The sequence below is a fragment of the Nycticebus coucang genome, chromosome 14 (assembly GCF_027406575.1).
Source record: "Nycticebus coucang isolate mNycCou1 chromosome 14, mNycCou1.pri, whole genome shotgun sequence".
Lineage (NCBI taxonomy): Eukaryota > Metazoa > Chordata > Mammalia > Primates > Lorisidae > Nycticebus > Nycticebus coucang.
This window is the reverse complement of record NC_069793.1, coordinates 47,012,024-47,032,066: the sequence shown is the minus strand read 5'-3', so window position 1 is coordinate 47,032,066 and position 20,043 is coordinate 47,012,024. Positions and strand designations below refer to the sequence as shown.

Genomic DNA, 20,043 nt, shown 5'->3' with positions numbered 1-20,043 from the left:
CTTATACAAGAGGACTCATAGAGACCCTTTTATCTTCTACCATGTGAGGCTACAGTGAGAAGACTGTTATCTAAGAAGTAGACCTTCACTTGACACACCAAATCTGTGTGTCTTGATAGACTTGGTAGCTTGATCTTGGACTTCCCGGTCTCTAGAACGGTGAGAAAGACATTGTTTATAAGCCACCTAGTCTATGGTATTTTGTTGTAGAAGCCTGAAAGGGCTAACACACCTCCACTTCTGATCCTGTTTCCTTGTCTGCTAACTCAGAGGACAGCAACACCTCTCAGAGTACTACTGGGCCACAGTGACACAGTACTTTCCTTCCCCTTTTCAGGGGGTCTGGAGTAGAGCCAGCTTTGCACACAGGTGTGTACAGGCTCAGACTGCTTCCCCTGCTCTTACGTGATAACAACTGAATGCAGTCATGGAGACAGAACAGCAAAAATAAAATTCTCATAGAAGTTTCTGTTGGTCTAGATTTGTCCTGCTTAGGCCAATGCTTTAAAGAAAGGGTGCCCCAGATTGAGATAACACATCAGAGGGTAAGAACACCTGGGGTGGGGACAGGAAGGCTTGGTTCAGCTGTATTCTGTGTCTAGAGCTTTCTAGCTCTTCCCTGAGCTAAGTCTTAAGGCAGGGGGTGCTCCCTTAGAGTTGGTGGAATGTCTAGGACCAGTGGCCCTGATTTTCTGGGATCAATTAGGTATTCTTGTGGCCAGCAGGTGGCGCTGATCCCTCAGTTTTGCCGGCCTCAGGTTGACCATCGCTAGCAGCTTGAGGTCCATGAAGGCATGGAAAAAGGTTACTGTGGATGGAGCCCAAAGGTGGTGCTGCCAGGAGCTCCTCATTAGCCAGTCTGGTTTCTCCCCTTGGCCTCAAGGGCAGCCAAGCTGAGTCCCAAGAACCAGGTCCCTAGAATGCTGAGAAGCTTCTCACCCCTTTGCCTCAACAGAAAATAAATCAGCTCTGCAAGAAAGGGAACTGACACTGGGGAACTGTGTGGGTGCAGGGAGAGGGCTCCTAGAGCTCAGATCAGCAGCGCCACTTCCTGGGCCCCTTGGCCTTGCCTCTGGAGCAGCCTGGGACACACTTTTACTCATCTGACCAAAGTCCTGTCTGTAGGCCTCATACTGTCACACCCACGGCTTGTCCTGTACACCACACATCTGTCCATCCACCCATCATTCATTCACTTGTTCATTAATTCAGCACCTACTCAGTGTCAAGCACAGTGCTGAGTCAGATACAGTCTCTGACCTCAAGAAGCCATGGACTTGGGGATAGGAAGTCAGACCCATAAAGACAGGCAAAAGGAGAACCACCTATAGCGTAGGGGAGGGAAGGGACCATTTGTTTCCCAGAGAAATCAGGGAGGGCTGCACAGAGGCATCATTTAGCCTGGACTTTTGTGGATTTCAACAGAGGTGAGGCCTGGACAGTCTAGGCCAGTGGTCCTCAAACTACGGCCCACGGGCCACATGCAGTGGTGTGAATTGTATTTGTTTCCATTTATTTTTTTTTTTTTACTTCAAAATAAGATATGGGCAGTGTGCATAGGAAATTGTTCATAGTTGTTTTTTTTTTTTTTTAAACTATATTCCGGCCCTCCAACCGTCTGAGGGACAGTGAACTGGCCCCCTGTTTAAAAAGTTTGAGGACGCCTGGTCTAGGCAAAGCAAAGGTCCGGAGGTAGGAAGCTCCATGTTACGATAAGGTGGGGACAGGATGGGGAGGCAGTGGGGGAAGCAGGTGGGTGAGCACACAGAGTCCTGGCAAGAGAACAGCAGGCTGTGAGGTGGGAAAGGCAGTTGAAGCCCGAAACAGCTGGCTACAGTGGCCAGCCTTCCCAGGAAGGAGGTGGGGAACTATGGAAGTTGTTCCACATGGGAAGGAAAGATCAGCCTTTCTGAGTCCAGCCTGGAGGCTGTGTGGCAAATGAACTGCAGAGGCGGGGGTGAGTGGAGACAGGGAGACCAGGTACCAGGTGCTGCCTCAGCCCCTGTAGTCACGGTTTTTCTAAGCTGGGAAGGGACACTGTGTAGAAGGTAGGACCTGGCAGAGAAACGCATCACTGAGGGAAAACATAAAAGCTCCTTCTCTCTGATAGTTTGCTTGGTCAATTTTCTTATCATGTAGGTGATTCAGCAGCAATCACAATAGTTAACATTTATTAAGCACTTGTAGACCAGGCACTTAGGCATTGTACATATGTTTTCACTTACTCCCACAACAATTCTATGAGGTAGGTACTATTAGTATCTTCATTTTATTTTTATTTATTTATTTTTTTTAATTTGGCCGGGGCTGGGTTTGAACCCGCCACCTCCAGCATATGGGACCGGCGCCCTACCTGCTGAGCCACAGGCGCCGCCCAGTATCTTCATTTTATAGATGAAACACAGAAAGGTTAAGTTCCTTGGCCAAAGTCATCTAGCTAGAGCCAGGATTCAAACCCAGGCAGTTGGCTTGAGAGCTCATGCTCCCATCACTACACTAATGCCTACAAGTGTCCCCGCCCCCTCCCCCAAACCCCGACCTTCTAGCAGATCCCTGGGAGAGGAGGCAGACCCAGGGCTATAAGCACTGGTAGGTGTCCAAAGGCTGAGATGCTTGGCCACCTGAGGCAGGAGGGGAATGTCCTCCAGAGCTGGGGGAACAGGAGCCAGCAGCAGGTCCCTTCCCTGGCCTCCCTGCTAGGGTCCATGACACCTCTTGAAGGGTGGCAGCTGCCAGCCCTCCCCCTCCCTTCCCCCAGCACGCTCACTGCCTCCCCAGCAAGAACAGTTCAGAGTTTAGGTCGTGAAGGGGGAGGCTTTATTGACAATGGGAAAGGCAGAATTCTGGCCAAGGACATGCAGCCCTGCTCCAGGGGTCCAGGCTGGGGCCAAGCCTGTCAGGACCAAGTGCCTCTTTGCCTCAGGGACCTCACTCAACTTCACCATCCTAAACTTTCCAATACCTCCTTTTCCAGCAACCCCAAAACACTCAACACATGGCCACCCTCTGGACCAACTAAGTGGTGGCCACCAGTGGAGAACCAGGACCAGACTTGGGTCTGAGGTCCATCATTGTATTGGACACACCTTGTCTTCTGCCTTTGGTGACAGAAAGGGAGCAGGCAGGTACAGCAGTCCCAGCCCATGAAGCACCTCACTGCAGGACGGTGGTGTTGGGGGCAGAGGTCAGGGACATCTCCAGTCTCCCCTACTGCCTTCCCTCCCTGGCCCGAGCCTGCCCCAGGGGAGGGCCCCTCATCCTTGGCTGGTGTCCATTTGTGTAGACTCTGTAGCACCAACCCTCCAGCTGGAACATGCTCTCTCATAACTGCCCTCCCTGAGACTCAGGCCCAGCCCTTAGCCTGGCACTGTTTAAAGGATGAAGGGGTCTGGGACCTGACCACAGGCAATTTCTTATAGTCACAGAAACAGGGCATCAGGCCCTTAGCCTGGAGACTGTTCTTTCCTAGCCACCTGCCCAGCTTGTGGCCAGTTGATCATGGGGACCCAGGACTGTCTGGGGACCCAGCTTTAGAGCCCTGCACTTCCCACAGTCCCCCAAACCATGGGGTGGGGGTGGAGGGGAGGGGCAAGCCAGTCCTGAGCTGGGCTGGGAGGAGCAGGGACAAAAATAGCCCAGTACAGGCTCCTGCTGAGGCCAGAAATAGCTGTAGTGACAAGTGCCTTGTAACACCCAGGGTGAGCAGCAGGGGGAAGCTGAGCCAGGGAAAGCCAGCCTCAAACCAGGCCCCTGCCTGGCTGAGGGGCCTACATTACGTCCACACTACATACCATATACCACACTGCGTGTGCACACACGCATATGGGTGGCGCCTGGGACCACGGCTCAGGACAGGGAATCTGGAGAAATGCTAAACTTGGGCTTGGCCCTGGCGAGGGCCACACTGCGCTTGCGCAGAGGCCCTCTGGCTGAGGCAAGGGTCAGGGCATCCAGCAGGCTGCGGTCCTCATCAAGCTGGCGGGCTGTGCAGAGTGGCGTGGGCACTTTAATGGTGTTGCCAAACTTGGAATAGTCTACGGAATAGCGTCCGTCCTCTTCAGCCACGATGGGGACGAAGCGCTGGCCCCACAGTATCTCATCGGCCAGGTAGGAGGTGCGGGCTTGGGTGGTGATGCCTGTGGTTTCCACCACGCCTTCTAGGATGACAATGATCTCAAGGTCCTGGTGATGGTGCAGGTCACTGGGTGCCAGGTCGTAGAGTGGGCTATTGGCATCGATGACATGGGAGATGATGAGGGGTGCCACCAGGAAGATGCTATTGCCTCCCACGCCGTTCTCCATCGGGATGTCCACCTGGTGGAGGGGCACCACCTCACCCTCAGGGCTGGTGGTTTTGCGCACCACCTGCATGTGGATGGTGGCACTGATGATCATGCTCTTGCGGAGATCACCCACGCGCAGCATGAAGCAGAGGCGGCCATGGCGCAGGGCGATGACAGCGTGCTTGCTGAAGATAAGGGTCTCCGCCCTCCGGTGGGCCTGGGCCGTCTTCATGAAGATGCAGCCCAACATGATGGCATTGATCATGAGCCCCACGATGTTCTGCACAATAAGGACCAGGATGGCCAGGGGACACTCCTCAGTCACCATGCGTCCGCCAAAACCAATGGTCACCTGGACTTCGATGGAGAAAAGGAAGGCAGATGAAAATGAGTGGATGCTGGTGACACAGGGCTCCCCAGCACCCTCAACAGGCGCCAGGTCACCATGGGCGAAGGCGATGAGCCACCAGACCATGGCGAAGAGCAGCCAACTGCATAGGAAGGACATGGTGAAGATAAGCAGAGTGTGTGGCCACTTGAGGTCCACCAGTGTGGTGAACACGTCCTGCAGGAAACGGCCCTGCTCCCGGATGTTCTTGTGGGCTACATTGCAGTTGCCTTTCTTGGACACAAAGCGGGCCCTCCGCTCTCGGGCTCGGTACCTGGGCTCCGCAGGGTCCTCTGCCAGACGTGTCAGCACATACTCCTCAGGGATGATGCCCTTTCGGGACAGCATGGCTCCAGTGATCCCCAGGGAGCAGCTTCCCCCATGGGGGGTACACCCCCTAACCTGGCCTAGGGCTCACTGTGGTGTCCCCTCCTTGGGCACCCTCCCACCCTGGGACCACCACTCAGACTGTGCTGGCCTCACTTCTGAGATGCCTCTCCCACGAGCCTCTTACACTCCCACCTGGATCATGTTTCACTTCTATCAGCTTCACACTTCAGCCCACTTGCCCATTGCCTAGGGAGCCCCCCACCCCGTCTGCTCTCACCTGACCTCCTCCCAGCTCTCCTTCACCTGCTGAGCACCCCTTGGGCCCCTCCCCACTCAGCCTTAACACCTCAGAACTTAGCACCTCCGGATCTTTCCAACTACTCGGACCTCACTCAACCCCCACGCGTCTTCCGCCTCACCCATTTCGGTCCCCGGCTCCCCTCCACGCTGTAGCTTCATGTCCTGAGCGCCCCCAGTCCCTTCTGCAGGTATACCTCCTATTTCCTAGCCCACCCCTCCGGGAGCGCCCCCGCCGCTCTTCTGATTCCTCTCCAGCGCTCGTCCTCTCTGTCTCCTTGGGCTCCGGCGCTCTCCGGAGTCACCACCCCACCCGGCTCAACTCCGGATCCCCTCAGCTCCCACACGACCCTGCCGGGCTAGCTCGCGGTCGCGGCCTCTGAGCTCCCAGCCGCCGCCGCCCGCCCGCGGCCCCCGCCCCGCGCTTCGTCCCCGCCCCGCCCGCTCGTCGCCGCTGCACCTGCTCCTGTTCCTCAAGCTGCAGCGGTCGCCTCCCTGCCCCCTCCCGCCAACCAGGCGCTCGCGGCGGGCTGTTCTGCCATGTCGTCTGTCCTTTTGCGGGTCCGCGGAGACCGACTTGTGCCAGGTAGGGGGAGAGGACCGCGGGCGGGGGTCGCCCGAGGAGCGGAGCGGGGGCCGCGGGCCGGGGGCCGCCAGGGGGAGCCCGACCTATTCCCGAGCGGGAGAGGGGGCGGGGACAGGAGCAAGCCCCGCCCCTCGCCTCACCCAGCTCCCGCACCCCCACCGCCCTCCATCTCTACACTCGCTAGTCTGGCCTGGGGTTGGGTGGCTGTGTTGTCATTTCTGATGAATCAAAGGGGATTCCTTCTGTCCGTGCTCTTTGATATTGAGGTGTGTGGAGGGAGCAGTGACCCCCCCCCCCCGGTCTGGGGACCGCAGCCCCCGTCGCCCTGTCTCCCCTCCTCCAAATTCCCATCCATATTTGGGTCAGTATCTGCCTGTAGGTGAGCGCTGGGTTTTGCTGATTCTCACAGGGAAAGGAGGAAGCGAGGGGCAGCGCCATCAATCCCGGGGCTGGGGAAAATTAGGTGGCCCCAGGGCTTCTCAACTGACAGCTTCTTCCCTTTGGAGGATGCTCTTAATCTTTTCTCAGTCTTGAATCCTTTGAAAGTCTGATGAAATCTCGGAATTCCTCCCATTAAAAAAGAAAAAGAAAAGTATCTCGGTAGGTGTGGGGCCACAGTTTAACACTACAGGGGATGCTGGATGCTGTATCCCAGAACCCTGGGAGGTTCCATCTGTTCGATTATGACCATCCCTCCTTTATTTATTTACCAATTTATTTATTTATTTAAGAGACAAAGGTCTGGCTTTGTTGCTAGTTGGAGTGCAGTGGCACCATCATAGCTCACTTTAGCTTCGAACTTCTGGACTCCAATGATCCTTCCACTTCTGTTTCCTTGGTAGCTGGGACTATAGGTACACCACCATGTCTGGCTAATTAAAACAAATTTGTTTTTAGAGATGGGGGTCTTGCTATATTGCCCAGGCTGGTCTTGAACTCTGGTGGTCATATGATCCTCAGGCCTCAGCCTCCCCCATGCGCTGGGATTACAGGCATGAGCCACAGTGCCCAGCCTATCTCTTCTTTAAAGAGGGTTTGGGCTGCTGGCACTTGCTTTACACTTCCTTACACACATAGCCTAATTTCTTACACCTAGGTGATGGGAGGTATCTAGGTCTGAGTAGGTATATTAGGACTGGCTTGGGTATTGGGGGGACCCAAGCTCTTGCTTGGCCTAGACATGGTAGTGTTTCCATGTAGGCATTAACCTAAGGTTGCCCTTTCCTGTGGCTTGTACCCCCAACCCCCAGTTCTTTGATGGGGGAAGCTAGGTCTCTTTTGTTGTAACAGCTATGACTTCACCCCTTCTGGGGCTCTGGTCCTTATACAGGAGCCCCTGACCTAAGTGTGGCCATTATTTGGAGTGGGGCCTGAGGCTGGAAAGAGAGGGAGAATGGGACTGTGGACATGACTTTCAGATAGGATTTTCTTTTCTTTTCCATACCCACCTGCAGGCCGAGTGAGTATCATTATAAAAGGTGAGTTTGATCTTGGGCTATGCTAGCAGATGTATAGTGCCTAGAGTGGGGAGGGTGAAACAGGATGAGCAGAGTGGGGGTCTCAAGGAGACAGGGTTGCATGGGAAACCTCTGATATTCAGCCATCAGAAAAGGAGCCTTGGAGAGTCCCCCAGGGGGGTTGCACACTATTACAGAAACACCCAAGGTTGAAGGAGGATGGACTAGTAGTTTTGTGTGGCCCAAAAGAAAGAACCTAAGTGGAACAGAGGCAGGCTTTGATTTCACATATGTAAGAGTCAGTTCTTATAACAACAACAAGAAGTAGCCCACAACTATGGGGTGTCCAAGTCAAGGCTGGTGGCCTAGCAGGGAAATTATAGAGGGATTTGGGCCAGGGTGGCCTTGGGCATCTCTGCAATACTTCACTGGGGTTCCACCCTGCCCCTGATACTTTCTTTCTGTCCCTTGGGAGGGGGTGGCTTTGGAGTAGTATTAGCCATGTGGAGTCCTCCCTCTGCTCCTGGGAGACCCCCAGTAGAGGCCTGCTGGGACCCTTGGACCATTTCGGAGGTGGGAAGGGGCCCTGCCTCTCAATGTGGCCCTGAAGCCTTGGCAAGCTCTTACCTGCTCTACCCTTCCAGGAGGGTGAATCCTACACCCAAAGGACTCAGCCTTCTGCTCAGCTCCATTCTGCACTTGCTCATACCTGTCTCCCCAAACACTGCACTTGGCAGGTGCCTTCTTACTCAAAACCCTTCTGCACTCCTCTTTGGTCCACAGGCTTATCTCACATTCCTTGTCCTGACATTCAAAGCTCTTTGATCTGCTGCCCTTATCTCCCTCTCACCTCCCTGACAAGCTATCACTCCCTAGCTCCTGCTGCTCTCACCCCACCTAGCCCATTTCTCTAACCCTCTGTCTATCCAATCCCTACTATCCCAGGCAGCCTGCCAGACCCCACAGAGCTCTTACTTTCTGAGCTCCTTTGGCTCCTGGAACATCCAGAGGGATCTGGGCCTGGGCCTGTCTAATGACTGGTGGGTTTTCCTTATGCTGTGTATCTCTCACCCCCTTGTAGCTAAGAGGGGATGCAGGCGCAGCTCTTAGGTCTGCCACCCAAGGCCTGATACAGCCAATGTTGTGGGTGCTGTATAAATGATAATACAAAGACATGTAGGCTGGGCACTGTAGCTCATGCCCATAATCCCAGGACTTTGGGAGGCTGAGGCTGGAAGATTGCTTGAGTCTAGGCATTTGAGACCAGCCTGGGCAACACAGTGACATCCAATTTCTATTAAAAAAAAAAAAAAAAAGATGTATATGAGCACCTTCTACTTCGGCTGTGGGGAGGTGTGGACTCTTGTTTCATGATGCAGTGGAGACAGGACAGTTGTTGTTTTGGTCTCACTGGTGTCTGAGCCCCAGCATCTTCCAGCCACATCTGAATGGCTTGTGGCACATGTACTGTGTTTTCCCTCTGAAGGACCCCCCTTCTCTTACTTCTGAATGTCCCTGTTTGGGGGATGGAGAGGGAAATGTGATCCAGGTCAAGCCAGTCAGTGTATCCCAGTTTTCTGACCACAGTGATTAGGTGGGGGTAAAGATGTGACCCAAGTTGGTCCATTGAGATTTGCTCCTAAGATTTTTGCTGGAACTATTGGGAAAGGCCATCTTTTTTTCTCCCTTGGGTTAGCCTGTAGTAGGATATTTGCTGGAGCTGCTAGTAGCCATCTGTCATCCAGAAAGGAGAGGAAAATGGATTCTAGAAATGGAGACACATCCCTGATGTCAAACACCTGGATGCAACCAAGTCTGAAGTAGCATGCCTCGTAGAATTTTCAGTCACATATGGCAATAAATTCAAGTTTTTGTTTAAGCTACTTTGAGTTGGGCTCTTGTCATTTGCAATGAAAACAGTGATAATCTAGGGTACCCAGTCCCTGCAGTTTTAATCCAAGAATGAAAGTGAGAAGAAAGGGGACCAAGCTGTATGGCTATCTGTTAACCTTATCTGATGAGGTTATCACAGAAATGCTATTACTCTTGCTATGGTCTGAATTGTGTCCCCCTAAATTCACAGGTTGAAGCCCTAACCCCTAATATGTAACTGTATTTGGAGATTGATCTTGTGAGGAGATAATTAAGGTTCAATGAGTCATGGGGTGGGGCCTTAAACCAATATGACAGGTGTCCTTATAAGAAGAGAAAGAGAAATAGACAGACAGACAGACACCAGGTGTGCATGTACACAGAGGAAAGGCCATGTGGGGATACAGTGAGAGAGTGGCTGTCTGCAAGCCAAGGTGAGGGGCTTTAGGGGAAACCAAACCTGTGAACACCTTGATCTTGGACATAAGCCTCCAGAACCACGAGAAATAAATTTCTATTGATAAAGTCATCAAGACTGTGGTAATTTGTTGTGGCACCCCAAACTGACTAATATAGCCCTCTTTCACATCTGAGGAAACATACTTTTGCCCATGCTCACATAATTTCTTCAGGTCTTCCTGATGGCAAAGATGAGCTGGCTCTATAGCACTCACCTTCCACTGCCAGCCCTTCCTCCCAGACTCAGGGCCTCCAGTAAGAAATAATCAATCTCTTTATTTACAAGTGATTTACAGTTAGAAAACCCAGGCAGGGGGTGAGGCAGGGCAGGCATATGGGATGGCACTTGGGCTCTGACAGGTTACTTGTCTGCATGGACAAAGGAGGCGAAGACACTGTCCTTCTGGCTGAGCAGTTTCTCTGGCTTATCGAACTCAAGGATGGCACCACGCTTCAGGACAATTACCAGGTCTGCACTCAGGATGGTGTGGACGCGATGCTGAGTGGGACAGGAGGGGCTGGTCAGGGTGGGGGGATAAGGGGCCAGCAGCTGATGGCCCCTCCTGCAGCTTGGGGCCACAATGTCCTATCTCTGTGCTGACTGTCCTTCCTGGGGTGGCTGTGACTCCAAGCCCTCCATCCACTAATACCACCCTTCTTCCCTCTCCAAGTCCCACCTGTGTCCCACCTCCAGGCTTTAAGTCTCAGGGATCCCCCTCCCCACTACCTATGGAGAAGGAACCCCAGCCTGGCTCACAGGGCCTTGGCGTGGGGCAGACCTTGGAACCTGGAGAAAGAGAGGGGAGGTGTGAGGGAAGTCCAGGTGCAAGTCCCCCACACCCCAATCCTGCAAATCAGGCTCCCCGGAAGCCCTCCAGACTCCTTGGCCTGCGCTGCTTCTAGGGGCCTTTCTTGATTACTAGAACCAGGTAAGCCCAGGGGCTGCCCACTAATGACAGCACCAGGAGGAAACACTGTCTCTAGGTGTCCCCTGCAGCCCATCAATGATCCCCTTACCGCAATGGTGACCACTGTGCGGTCCGCAAAGGCTGTCATCACCACCTTCTGGAGGATGTTCTCCTGCCAGGTTAAGGCAGAGGCTATTGACTCACCTACTCAGTGGGTGGGTCTGGCCTGGCGTTGGATGTGAGGCCCAGTCCTAGCCCCAACCGCAACCTCTCACAGGTCCTACTCCCATGGGACCCACTGGGTTCCCAGCATGGTGGGAGCTCAGCTCTGTGTCTGTGTGTTAGGGTTACATTGTGCAAACTTCTCCCTAAGACCTCACTGCAATCCTCCTTGAGACTGGCATCCCACAGATATGCCCAGCACCAACCGTGGCCATGTCAATAGAAGCTGTAGCCTCATCCATGATGAAGATGCTGGTCTTTCTCACGAAGGCCCGAGCCAGGCAGAACAGCTGCCTCTGGCCCTGGCTGAAATTCTCCCCACCTTCTGTGATGATGGCATCTGAAAACGGCCCCGAGATGGGGAGCAGGGCTGAGTTAATCCTGTGCTGTGAGTGGAACAGATGGGATGGCTTGAGGGGATATTGGGAAATGTGTGTATGGGGGCAAATATGCAAGTGTGTGTCCATTAGCACAGTGTGTGCAGGACTGATGGGCCCAGCACAACTACACAGAGGCCATCTGTGTGGACTGTGGTGAGCTCACCCCTTTGAGGTGAGTGCTGCTTTGTCTCTGGCCAGGTCTGGAAGGAGCCGTGAGCAGCATGATGTGCTGCACCTGAGTGGGCCTTGGTGGGGTGATTCACTGAAGCCAAGGCTTGGCCACCCCTCACTGCCCCAGGAGCTGCAGGGAATACCCCAAGGCTCTGCAGATTGCTGGCGTGGGGGCAGTGTCTTCCTAGTAGTCTTAGCGACTGACCTGTATTTTTGATATCTGTCTTCCCATCCCCCATCCTGCCAGACCCCTAGACTCCAAAATCAGGGGCTAACCTGAAGCATGGGTGTGAGGCATCCCTCCCCTGCCCTGGAGTCCCCAGCCTCTGCTTGGCCAGGGGTAGTTACCGAGGCCGCCCGGCAGCGCCTTCACCACCAGCTTTAGCTGGGCTATCTCCAGGGCCTCCCACAGCGTGCTGTCACAGCACTTCTTCTCTGGGTCCAGGTTAAATCTGGAGGTGGCACAGAAAGCCCCAGTAGGGAGGGGAGCACAGTGATGCCTCCATCCCTGGGGCTGCAAAGGGGACAGTGAGTGAGCATGCATTGACTTGGGCACTTGGCTGAGGGGAGAGTGCTGAGGTGGTGGCATTGGGTGGAGGACAGTATCTCAGACCTGTGGGTAGGAACCCCCTGCCAGAGCCCACCTAAGCCTGGTGGGAAGGAGAAGGGCATGAGGAGGCACTCCCCTGTGCCCTGGCCCCTGCCCTGGGGCTGGGGTGGGCCTGGCAGGTGTTGGGGCTCACCGGATGGTGCCGCTGAAGAGGACAGGGTCCTGCAGGATGATGGACAGGCGTGAGCGCAGGGTGTACAGAGGCAGTTTGGCAATGTCAATGCCATCGATGATGATGCGCCCTGTATGGAGATGATATACAGGTGGGGCGGTCCTGGGGCATAGTGTGGTGCTGGGGATAGGCTCATTGTGGGACATGGGTCCACTGAGGATGCAGGGCAAGGCAGGGACTGCTGGGGCTCTTGTGAATGACGTCTGACCACGCAGCAGGACTGTGGTCCCATCTGGTGGCTGTGGGGACACATGGAGTGCCCTCCATACAACTCACCTTCGAACATGTCCACCATACGGAAGAAGGCGAGAGAGAAGGAGGACTTCCCACTGCCTGTGCGGCCACAGATCCCGATCTGGAAAGAGAAACGCAGGCACGTGCTGGGGCTCCAGGCTGCTGGGAGGAGCCTCTAGTGTTGGCTCTGGGGGTGTGCACAGATAGGTGGGTCAGAGTGTCTCTTGTTGGCCTGGTTTTCTGACCAGCTTCTTTTTGGCCATGGCAGGTTTGGGCTTATTTCCTGAGGTGGGTACAGAGAGGGCTCACATGGGGACTGGAAGGCAAGTGCAGGGCAGAGATGTCCGTTTGCTGGGTCCTTGGTGTGGCATGAGTGTGTTGAGTACTTGGCTGCAGGGGAGTTGGGGGCTCTGGTATGTCTCTATGTGCATGGGTGTAGCAGAAGGACAAGGGGGCAGCTAAGTGTGGCATGCAGGGATCTGTGTGCTCCCGCTTAAACTGGAGCCATCTCTGACCCAGTGCTCTTAGATAACAAGAGAAATTACAATAAAGGACCACTACAGAGACAGAGATGGTGACACAGAAGGACAAGAGAGGCAGAGACAGATGGGAGGAGACTGAAGCAGGGCCAAAAAGGAACATCTCAGGATCAGAGGTAGTGAGATGACAGACAATGATAAAGCGAGAGAGGCAGACCAAGAGATAGAAGGGGAGTGAGTGGGACACGAGAGCTGGGCCCGAGTGCCAGTCTGGAGCGTCTCCCTATCCAACAAGGATGGGCTTGCCCTCTACCCCAGGGCTGTGTCCTGGGGAGAGGTCCCAGCCATCTGTGGGGTGGGGCACTGTGAGCTGGGAAGTCCGGGGCATCCATCTCCTTGGAGGATGAACGAGGAGACAGGGCCGGAGGCAGCAGCAGAAGGGGAGAAGAAGGGTGGGTTGAGACCCTTGATGTGCCCAGGGCTGAAGATGGGAGTCTGAATAGGTGAGGCCTGGAGGGGCCTTGGTAGACCACAGGGTGACTCTGCACAGCTGTCGGGCCCACATGTTCCCTGGTCCTGCCCGCAGTCTGACCTTCTGCCCAGGAGAGATGAGCGCGTTGACATGCTTCAGCACGGGCTTCAGGGAGCTGTCATAGCGCACACTCAGGTTCTGGATCTGGATCTTCCCTCGGTCAGGCCAGTTCTTCGGGATCAGTGATGGTGCTGGGGGCAGGGCTGGGCTCAGCCAGCAGGCATGGGCCACACCAGGGATGTCACCACCCCAGGCTCCCTCATGGTCCCCACCCCAACCAGCTCCTCCTCTGAGCCCTTGCCCTGGAGCCCTCCTCCTGCACCCCTCACCCATGAGCCCCTCGTAGTTCTCTGCCTCAGTCTTCAGGAGCCCATGGATACGTTTCACAGCCCCCAGCTGGAGCTCCATGTCCGCCAGGTTTCTCACCATCCAGTTGAGGTAGTTGGAGACCTGTGGGGAGCAAGTCCTGTCTTCTGCCACCACCGTGGCTCTTCCTACAGGTAGGGAGGGGGTGGGCCCCAGATTCCTCTTTTTTTTTGTTTGTTTTTTAGAGACAAGGTCTTGCTTTGTCACCCAGGCTGGAATATAATGGCAACATTATAGCTCACTGTAACATCAAATTTGGGGAATCAAGTGATCCTCTTGCGTCAGCCTAGCTTGGATGACAGGCATGCACCACCATGAGTGGATCATTTTTTTTCTTTTAGAGATGGGATCTTGCTATGTTTCTCAGGCAAGTCTTGAACTCCTGGGCTCAAGCTGTCCTCCCACCTCAGCTCCCAAGGTGCTGAGATTCCAGGCATGACCCACTGCTTCCAGTCCCCTGATGCTTTTTATGTCCATCAGTGGCCTGCTCAGAGTAGCTGTCCTAGGAGCCATGGGGAGGGTAACAAGGAATATGGTTCCTCACCCACTGCCTGTCCGAAGCCTGGGCCTTGGGCCCTACTAGTCAGCCTTCCTGCTTACAAGGTCCTTCTGGCATCAAACTCAGATGAACTTGGGGTAAGGCCTGGGGGTGTCCCATGTCTCAGTTAGGGAAGGTGCTTCAAGATTCCCTGAATGCTGGTGCCTGACCCTTCACCTGACCTATCCTACTGTCACTCACCATTAGGGCATAGGTGAGGCCCAGGCCCACTAGTCCTGCAGAGAGCTCCCTGTGCAGGGAGTTGGAGATGGAGGTCACGGCTGCGATGAGCACCACGCATGCACCGATGTACTCCTGGGGGGAGAGGAGCTGGCCTGGGTGCCTGAGGTTGAGCCTCATCCCACCCCCTGGCCCATCTCACTCTCTTTCATGGCAGGGAGCAGCTCAGCCAAGCCTTCATCCCAGCCCCACAACTCACGCACACATTGCACAGTGGGGGCTCCAGGAGCGACCATGCACCAGACCCTTACAGTCCCCCATGCCCCAGCCACCTGCACACACCTGCACATCCATGCTGCACCAGCTGGCCCCCACACATATCCAACACATGTGTGTCATGTGACTCACTGCAGACACACTTACCACAACTACAGATACAACTATATGAGCTGCTGGTACACACCCCAGATACACAAGGCAGATGAGGGGAAGGGGTGTAGGCGAGATGTGGGGAGGGCCCCAGGGCTGGGGAAACAGGAGGTTCAGGGTCCACACACTCTGGCATCCCATCTTCCCCCACCTGCTCTGGACCCACACTCCTATCAGAACCCCCCTTTCAGGGGCCCCAGGTTGGGGTGATGGCACTTGCCATTCGGACTTCCAGCCATCTGTTGGCAGCTGTGAGGAAGAGGGAGGCGATGTTGTTGGAGTCTGTGTATTTGAGGAGCTTCTGCTGGAAGCGGGCCTCGTACCTGGAGGGAGGAAAAGGCGGTTCTAAGGGAACAGAGTTGCCCCATGTAGCTCCTGTGGCCCACCCTACCTAGAGGAGGGGCCTCCTGGGCCTCCTCAGCCCCCAGACATGCTACTCGGCCACCATACTCATGCTGGTCCTCTCTGGAACGCCTCCCCCTTCTACTCATTCAAACCTGTCCAGAATGTCACCTCCTTCTAACTCTTGTTTTCTACCCAAGACCCATTCTCTCTAGGTCTTCCTTATTATACAATAAAGGGCACCTCCCTCTGCCCAGTTTCTCAGGCCAGAAACCCAGGGATCATGTGGCTTCACATCTAGTCCCAGGGCATGTCTTCTTGAGCTGCCTCCGAGATAATCCTTGCTTCCATCCACTGTCTCCTGCTTCCTGCCCACCACTACTCTCACTTGGGCTTCTGTGTCAGGTTCCTGATAGGTCCCCCTGCAGTCCACTCTCTACACAGCAGCCAACAGAATCTTTCTAAGTCACAAACCAACTCTCCCCTGTTTAGAATACCAATGACCTCCCCTTACTTTTAAGATAAAAGCAAGTTGGTTCCTTTGCCAACCTCACCCCCTGCCACAAACTCTCTTGCATACTATGCTGCAGCCGCTCCAGCCTTTTAAAAGTTTTGTGACAATGCTAAGGTCTTCTTCACCCCAAGACCTCTGTACATGCTGTTTCCTCTGCCTGGAATAATTTCTCCCTTGCTCTTACCAACACTGGCTCCTTCTCAACCTTCAGGCCTTTGCTTAAATGCTACCCTGCTTCCCCGAAAATAAGACAGTGTCTTATTTTCAGGTGTGCTCCCAAAGATGCACTAGGTCTTATTTTCAGGGGACGTCTTATCTTTCCTGTAAGTAGGTCTTATTTTCAGAGGATGTCTTATTTTCGAGGAAACAGGGTACCTCCTCAGAGAGGCCCTTCCTGGCCACTATCTCACCTAAAGTAGATTTCCCCTTTTATCCTCCATCTCTGCAGTCTATATGCTTCATCCATTCCTTTTGCTGTTTATGTTCCTGCTCCTTCCCTAGATCCCATGTGGATGGAGACCACGTCTGTTTTGTTCACCAGTGTACCCTGACACCTGCCACTACCGATAGACGTTTGTTGAACGAATGAATGGAGCTTTCCTGACCCTCTAACACAGATGGGATCTCGGGTCCTCATCGTGTTCTCTCTGCATCATGATGCGTGGACTGCCTCACCCTTCTGACTAGCCTGGGCTCCTGGCAGCTTTCTCTTTGGCTGTCCCCCCAGACTTGATGAGTCCAGCTCAGAGGACTACAGGAGCACTTGTGTGTTGATAAATGAGAAATGAATGAAAAGCTATCTCATCACCACTGGTTTGATAAAGTCCAAATTCTGAGGACTCAGAAGGACCCAAGATGTGCTTTGTTGGACATTTATTTGCTTTTCACTCCCAGAAAGTGTTTATTCAGTTTTGACTATTTTTGGGTGAAGGGCTTGTGTCTGGGGAGAGTGAAGTGAGTCTCTGAGATGGGAGAGCGTGTGTGATGGCCTAGCCAAGGGATGGAGGTGTATGAGTGGGTGACGAGTGTGAGACCAGTGTGAAGGTGTACGTCTGCAGGGTCTTAAGTACATGTTGAAGGTGTATGTGGGGAGGGGGCATGCCTGTGGTGACAGGAGTGTGAGGCACTCACTGTGTGTGTGTCTCAGGGTGTGTGTGAGTGACAGGAGAGCACATGTGAGATGGGAACTTCTCCATGGGTGTGTGACACCGTGGCTGAGGACTGGAAAATTGTTCCGTCTGTGCAGCCACCCAAACCCAGGTTGGAGTCCCAAGGTCATGACTTCAGGGCTGTATAGGAGGATAGTAACAGTAAGTTCCTACGTGAACTGAAACAACCTCTGAGCCCAACCCTGAGCCTAGTACTGGGCACTTTTGAAACTCTTTTGGAAAAATACAGGCCCTTTGAGAAAGTCCAAAAGGTTAGCCAGTCTGGGTTCCAAGGCCAGCAGCAGTTTGCTCAGTTTGTGTCACCTCGGATTGGTTACCCAGCCTCTCTGGGTTTCATTGCTGCCTCTGTAAAAGTGGCTACTCGGACTGATGTCATGAGGCACTGTGAGGACTGAACACAACGCACATACCACACTTAGCACGGTGCCTGGCATGCGGTAAGTGCGCAATCAAATGAATGCTAATTAGCTCTCAACAGGGCAGGCTGCTGGGCTAAAGCCAATGAATTAACACATACAGGATGATTAAAAAAATCTTTTGTTCAAATTTAAACATCATTCACTGTGTCAGTGAAGGGTGTGGAAGGCCTCACGGGGCAACAGTTCCTCTGGCTGACTGCAGGCTTGCCCTGAGCCACAGGCTTGCTCTAAACCAGTTACAGGAAGCTGGAATCCAGCCACAAGAGGTCTGGCCCACTCTAGGAAAGTCAAAATCTCACCACGCAGGCCCAGCCTAATAGTCCTCTGGGACAACAATTTAAAGAGGGACATCACCAAAACTTAGAGCAAAGGCTAGGCCCAAGGGTATTGAGGGACTTGGAAGTTGAAGGAACAGGGGAAGTTCAGGCTTGAGAAGAAGGGGAAGCTGAGAGGAGACTCTGGAGTCTTCTGCCAGTCTCCAAGCAGCTTCCGTGAGCAGCTTAGCCAGTGTAGGCTTGGACAGGGGCAGGGAAGAGCTCTGCTCTGCTTTGATCTACTCAGACAAAACCCTTGAGAGGTGGCCTCCCACTGGCCTCAGGGGCCCCAGTGAGTTAACAGAGGTTGCAGTGCTGTACCAGAGGCCTGGCACCTCTCCCAGTGCTGAGGCTGGACTTCAGGGATGGGGAAACGCAAGGCTCTCTGGACCTTCCGCTGGTCTTTGAGGCCTAGTGTTACTCCTGGACATAGGGCTTGGTGTCTCATGGTTACTGTCATACCCTGTGCAGCTGTGCCATCCTAAAACTAGCCTATTATCACTCTCTGGGTGAAGCTTAGAGACAAGAGCCCAGGTACCTGGGCCAGGGATCTCTGCAGGCCTGTCTGTCTATAGGAGAGATGTTGTGCAGATCAACTGGAGATTTGGGGAATAGAGAGTGACAGCAGCCTCCGATGCTCCCATTTGGATCAACATCACAACTTGGGTCAGAGAGGATGGCAGGGGTGCTGAAGTTTTCAGGCAATTCCTCCAGTCTGGTTAACTTTTACCTATCCTTTGAGTCTTAGCTCCAATGACAGCTGCTCCATGAAACCCTCCATGACTACTTCTCTTCCATATTCCCAAGCCCTTATGCCTGCCTCTTCCAGTGCACCTGGCACATGGATTTATCCAGGCCTGCTCAGAGTTTGGGTTGAGTTTATCCAGGCCTGCTCGGGGACCTTAACCACTTGTAGGACCTTATATAATCTCTCTATGCCTCAGTTTTCCTTATCTGTGCAATGGGAACAATAATGCTTAGCACCTAGAGCTGCAGAGCAGAATGAATGGGGTTGGCACAAGCAATACTCAGCACAGCATTGGGCACACAGGACATCCTCCATAAAGGAAGGCCTCAGGGCTGGTCTGCACGATCTAAGGCCCTTTCTGGTACTGATACAGAAAGACTTGTCCAGCCTTGTTGTTTTTCATTCTCTGTCTTTTCACAGAGGCCCTGGGCTTGTCTGCAGGGCTAGAATTTTCCTCTCTGCAACACACAGCTGGAGCCCATCTCGCCTGTCCCTGCTGATGAACATCCCCTGGGTCTTGGGGCTTGAGGAAGAGTTGAGAGAGATGTGTCTTGAGCTTTGCTAAATGGAGCCCTAAGAATTGAATCTCATGACCTGGCCCCCTGGCCCCACCCTGTTCCACTCCTACTTTGGGGAATAATCTATACGTGTACCTGAAGGCCCGGATGGTGGTGAGGCCTTCCACAGTTTCAGCAAAGTGTGAGAGCAGGGGGAGCTGGGTGGTGTCGTCCAGCTGCTGCAGGTCCCTGTGCCAGGGAAGAGAGTGGAGTGGTTAAGAAGGTGGGCTTGGGGTTCAGTCCGGCCTGAATCCTATCTCCACCCCGACTACCATGTGGGCAAAGGGCTTCACCTCTCCAGGCCTCAGCTTCTCACTTGTGAAGAGGGAAGGCAATGGTGTAGTGAGCATTGAATAAGAGATCATTTGTGTAAGCAGCTTAGACACTGCCCACCAGGCACAGTTACTGCTATCCTGAGCATTGTCCACTTCAAGTCTGTGAAACCCCTGCCCCGCCCTGGCTACATAGCCTCATGTTGAGGTGAGGTGAGGATGGGCAGGCAGCCTAGTTCCCTTTTTGCAGGTGAACAGCCTAAACTTTGGGACAGCTGGCCAAAGGAACAGAAAGACCAAACGCAATGCTTCCAACCTGTGCCCCCCTTTCCTGATAACCACACATCAAAGGCCAGGATCTAAAGACAAGGCCAGAGGTTTCTATAGCAACAGAATTGCCTCTTGCTCCGCACAGCTGCACCTTGACAAGCACATAGTGCCAGAGGCCAGTCTGGGATGCAGGAAGTAACTTTCCTGGACAAACCATCTCTAGGGCAAGATGGGGTGCCAGAGGAGCAGGGTGGCTTCTCTGGCAGAAGAAACAAACTTTTTAGAACAGCTTGTACAGTGTTTAAAAAGCCACTGTAATTTTGTGAATATCAGCGCACTCTGTTCCTTGTGTGGGTGCTGAACGATTCTGGATCATTCAAGCAAAAACCATTTATATAAATGTTGATGCTTTTGGGCAGGTAATTGTGGCCAAAATGCATCTAAATATAATTATTATTATTGCTAATTAGTATTTTGACTTGCGTTTTTAACAAACTTAGGAAGGTCCTTAGGTGCACTTAGGAAGGTCCTTAACTTTTGTGATC

General features: G+C 53.6%; 3 protein-coding genes, 1 long non-coding RNA gene and 1 pseudogene across 15 annotated transcripts in view; 2 read left to right on the top strand and 3 right to left on the bottom strand.

The window, feature by feature from the left end:
* NCR3LG1 (natural killer cell cytotoxicity receptor 3 ligand 1) overlaps positions 1-351 on the top strand; it is a 28,896-nt gene extending 28,545 nt beyond the window's left edge. The window contains 1 exon segment of the mRNA XM_053559880.1: positions 338-351. Coding sequence (XP_053415855.1) covers positions 338-351 — 14 coding nt within the window.
* Positions 352-2,164: 1,813 nt separating this feature from the next.
* KCNJ11 (potassium inwardly rectifying channel subfamily J member 11) lies at positions 2,165-5,590 on the bottom strand. The gene has a single exon (XM_053560740.1). The coding sequence runs from the start codon at positions 5,017-5,019 to the stop codon at positions 3,847-3,849; it is 1,173 nt and encodes a 390-aa protein (XP_053416715.1). The 5' UTR covers positions 5,020-5,590; the 3' UTR covers positions 2,165-3,846.
* A 14-nt stretch (positions 5,591-5,604) lies between these two features.
* LOC128564388 (translation initiation factor IF-2-like) lies at positions 5,605-8,785 on the bottom strand (annotated as a pseudogene).
* Positions 8,786-9,931: 1,146 nt separating this feature from the next.
* The window catches only part of ABCC8 (ATP binding cassette subfamily C member 8), a 72,587-nt gene continuing 62,475 nt past the window's right edge, over positions 9,932-20,043 (bottom strand). For 5 of the 12 annotated variants that reach the window (XM_053560737.1, XM_053560727.1, XM_053560728.1 and 2 more), the window contains 11 exons: positions 19,053-19,145; positions 15,114-15,216; positions 14,486-14,599; positions 13,710-13,830; positions 13,441-13,583; positions 12,412-12,490; positions 12,097-12,205; positions 11,702-11,805; positions 11,009-11,142; positions 10,690-10,752; positions 9,932-10,171 (listed from right to left, as the gene is read on the bottom strand). In XM_053560737.1, coding sequence (XP_053416712.1) covers positions 10,034-10,171; positions 10,690-10,752; positions 11,009-11,142; positions 11,702-11,805; positions 12,097-12,205; positions 12,412-12,490; positions 13,441-13,583; positions 13,710-13,830; positions 14,486-14,599; positions 15,114-15,216; positions 19,053-19,145 — 1,201 coding nt within the window. In that variant the 3' untranslated portion in view covers positions 9,932-10,033. The other 7 variants (XM_053560731.1, XM_053560732.1, XM_053560733.1 and 4 more) reach the window with 4 other exon arrangements.
* Positions 13,812-16,580, top strand: LOC128564847 (uncharacterized). The gene is made up of 3 exons (XR_008374163.1): positions 13,812-13,880; positions 14,227-14,382; positions 16,251-16,580. It is a non-coding gene; the product is annotated as an uncharacterized LOC128564847 (long non-coding RNA).

Coding starts and splice junctions, on each gene's coding strand:
- KCNJ11 (XM_053560740.1), bottom strand. CDS start 5,019: ATGCTGTCCCGAAAGGGCATCATCCCTGAGGAGTATGTGCTGACACGT.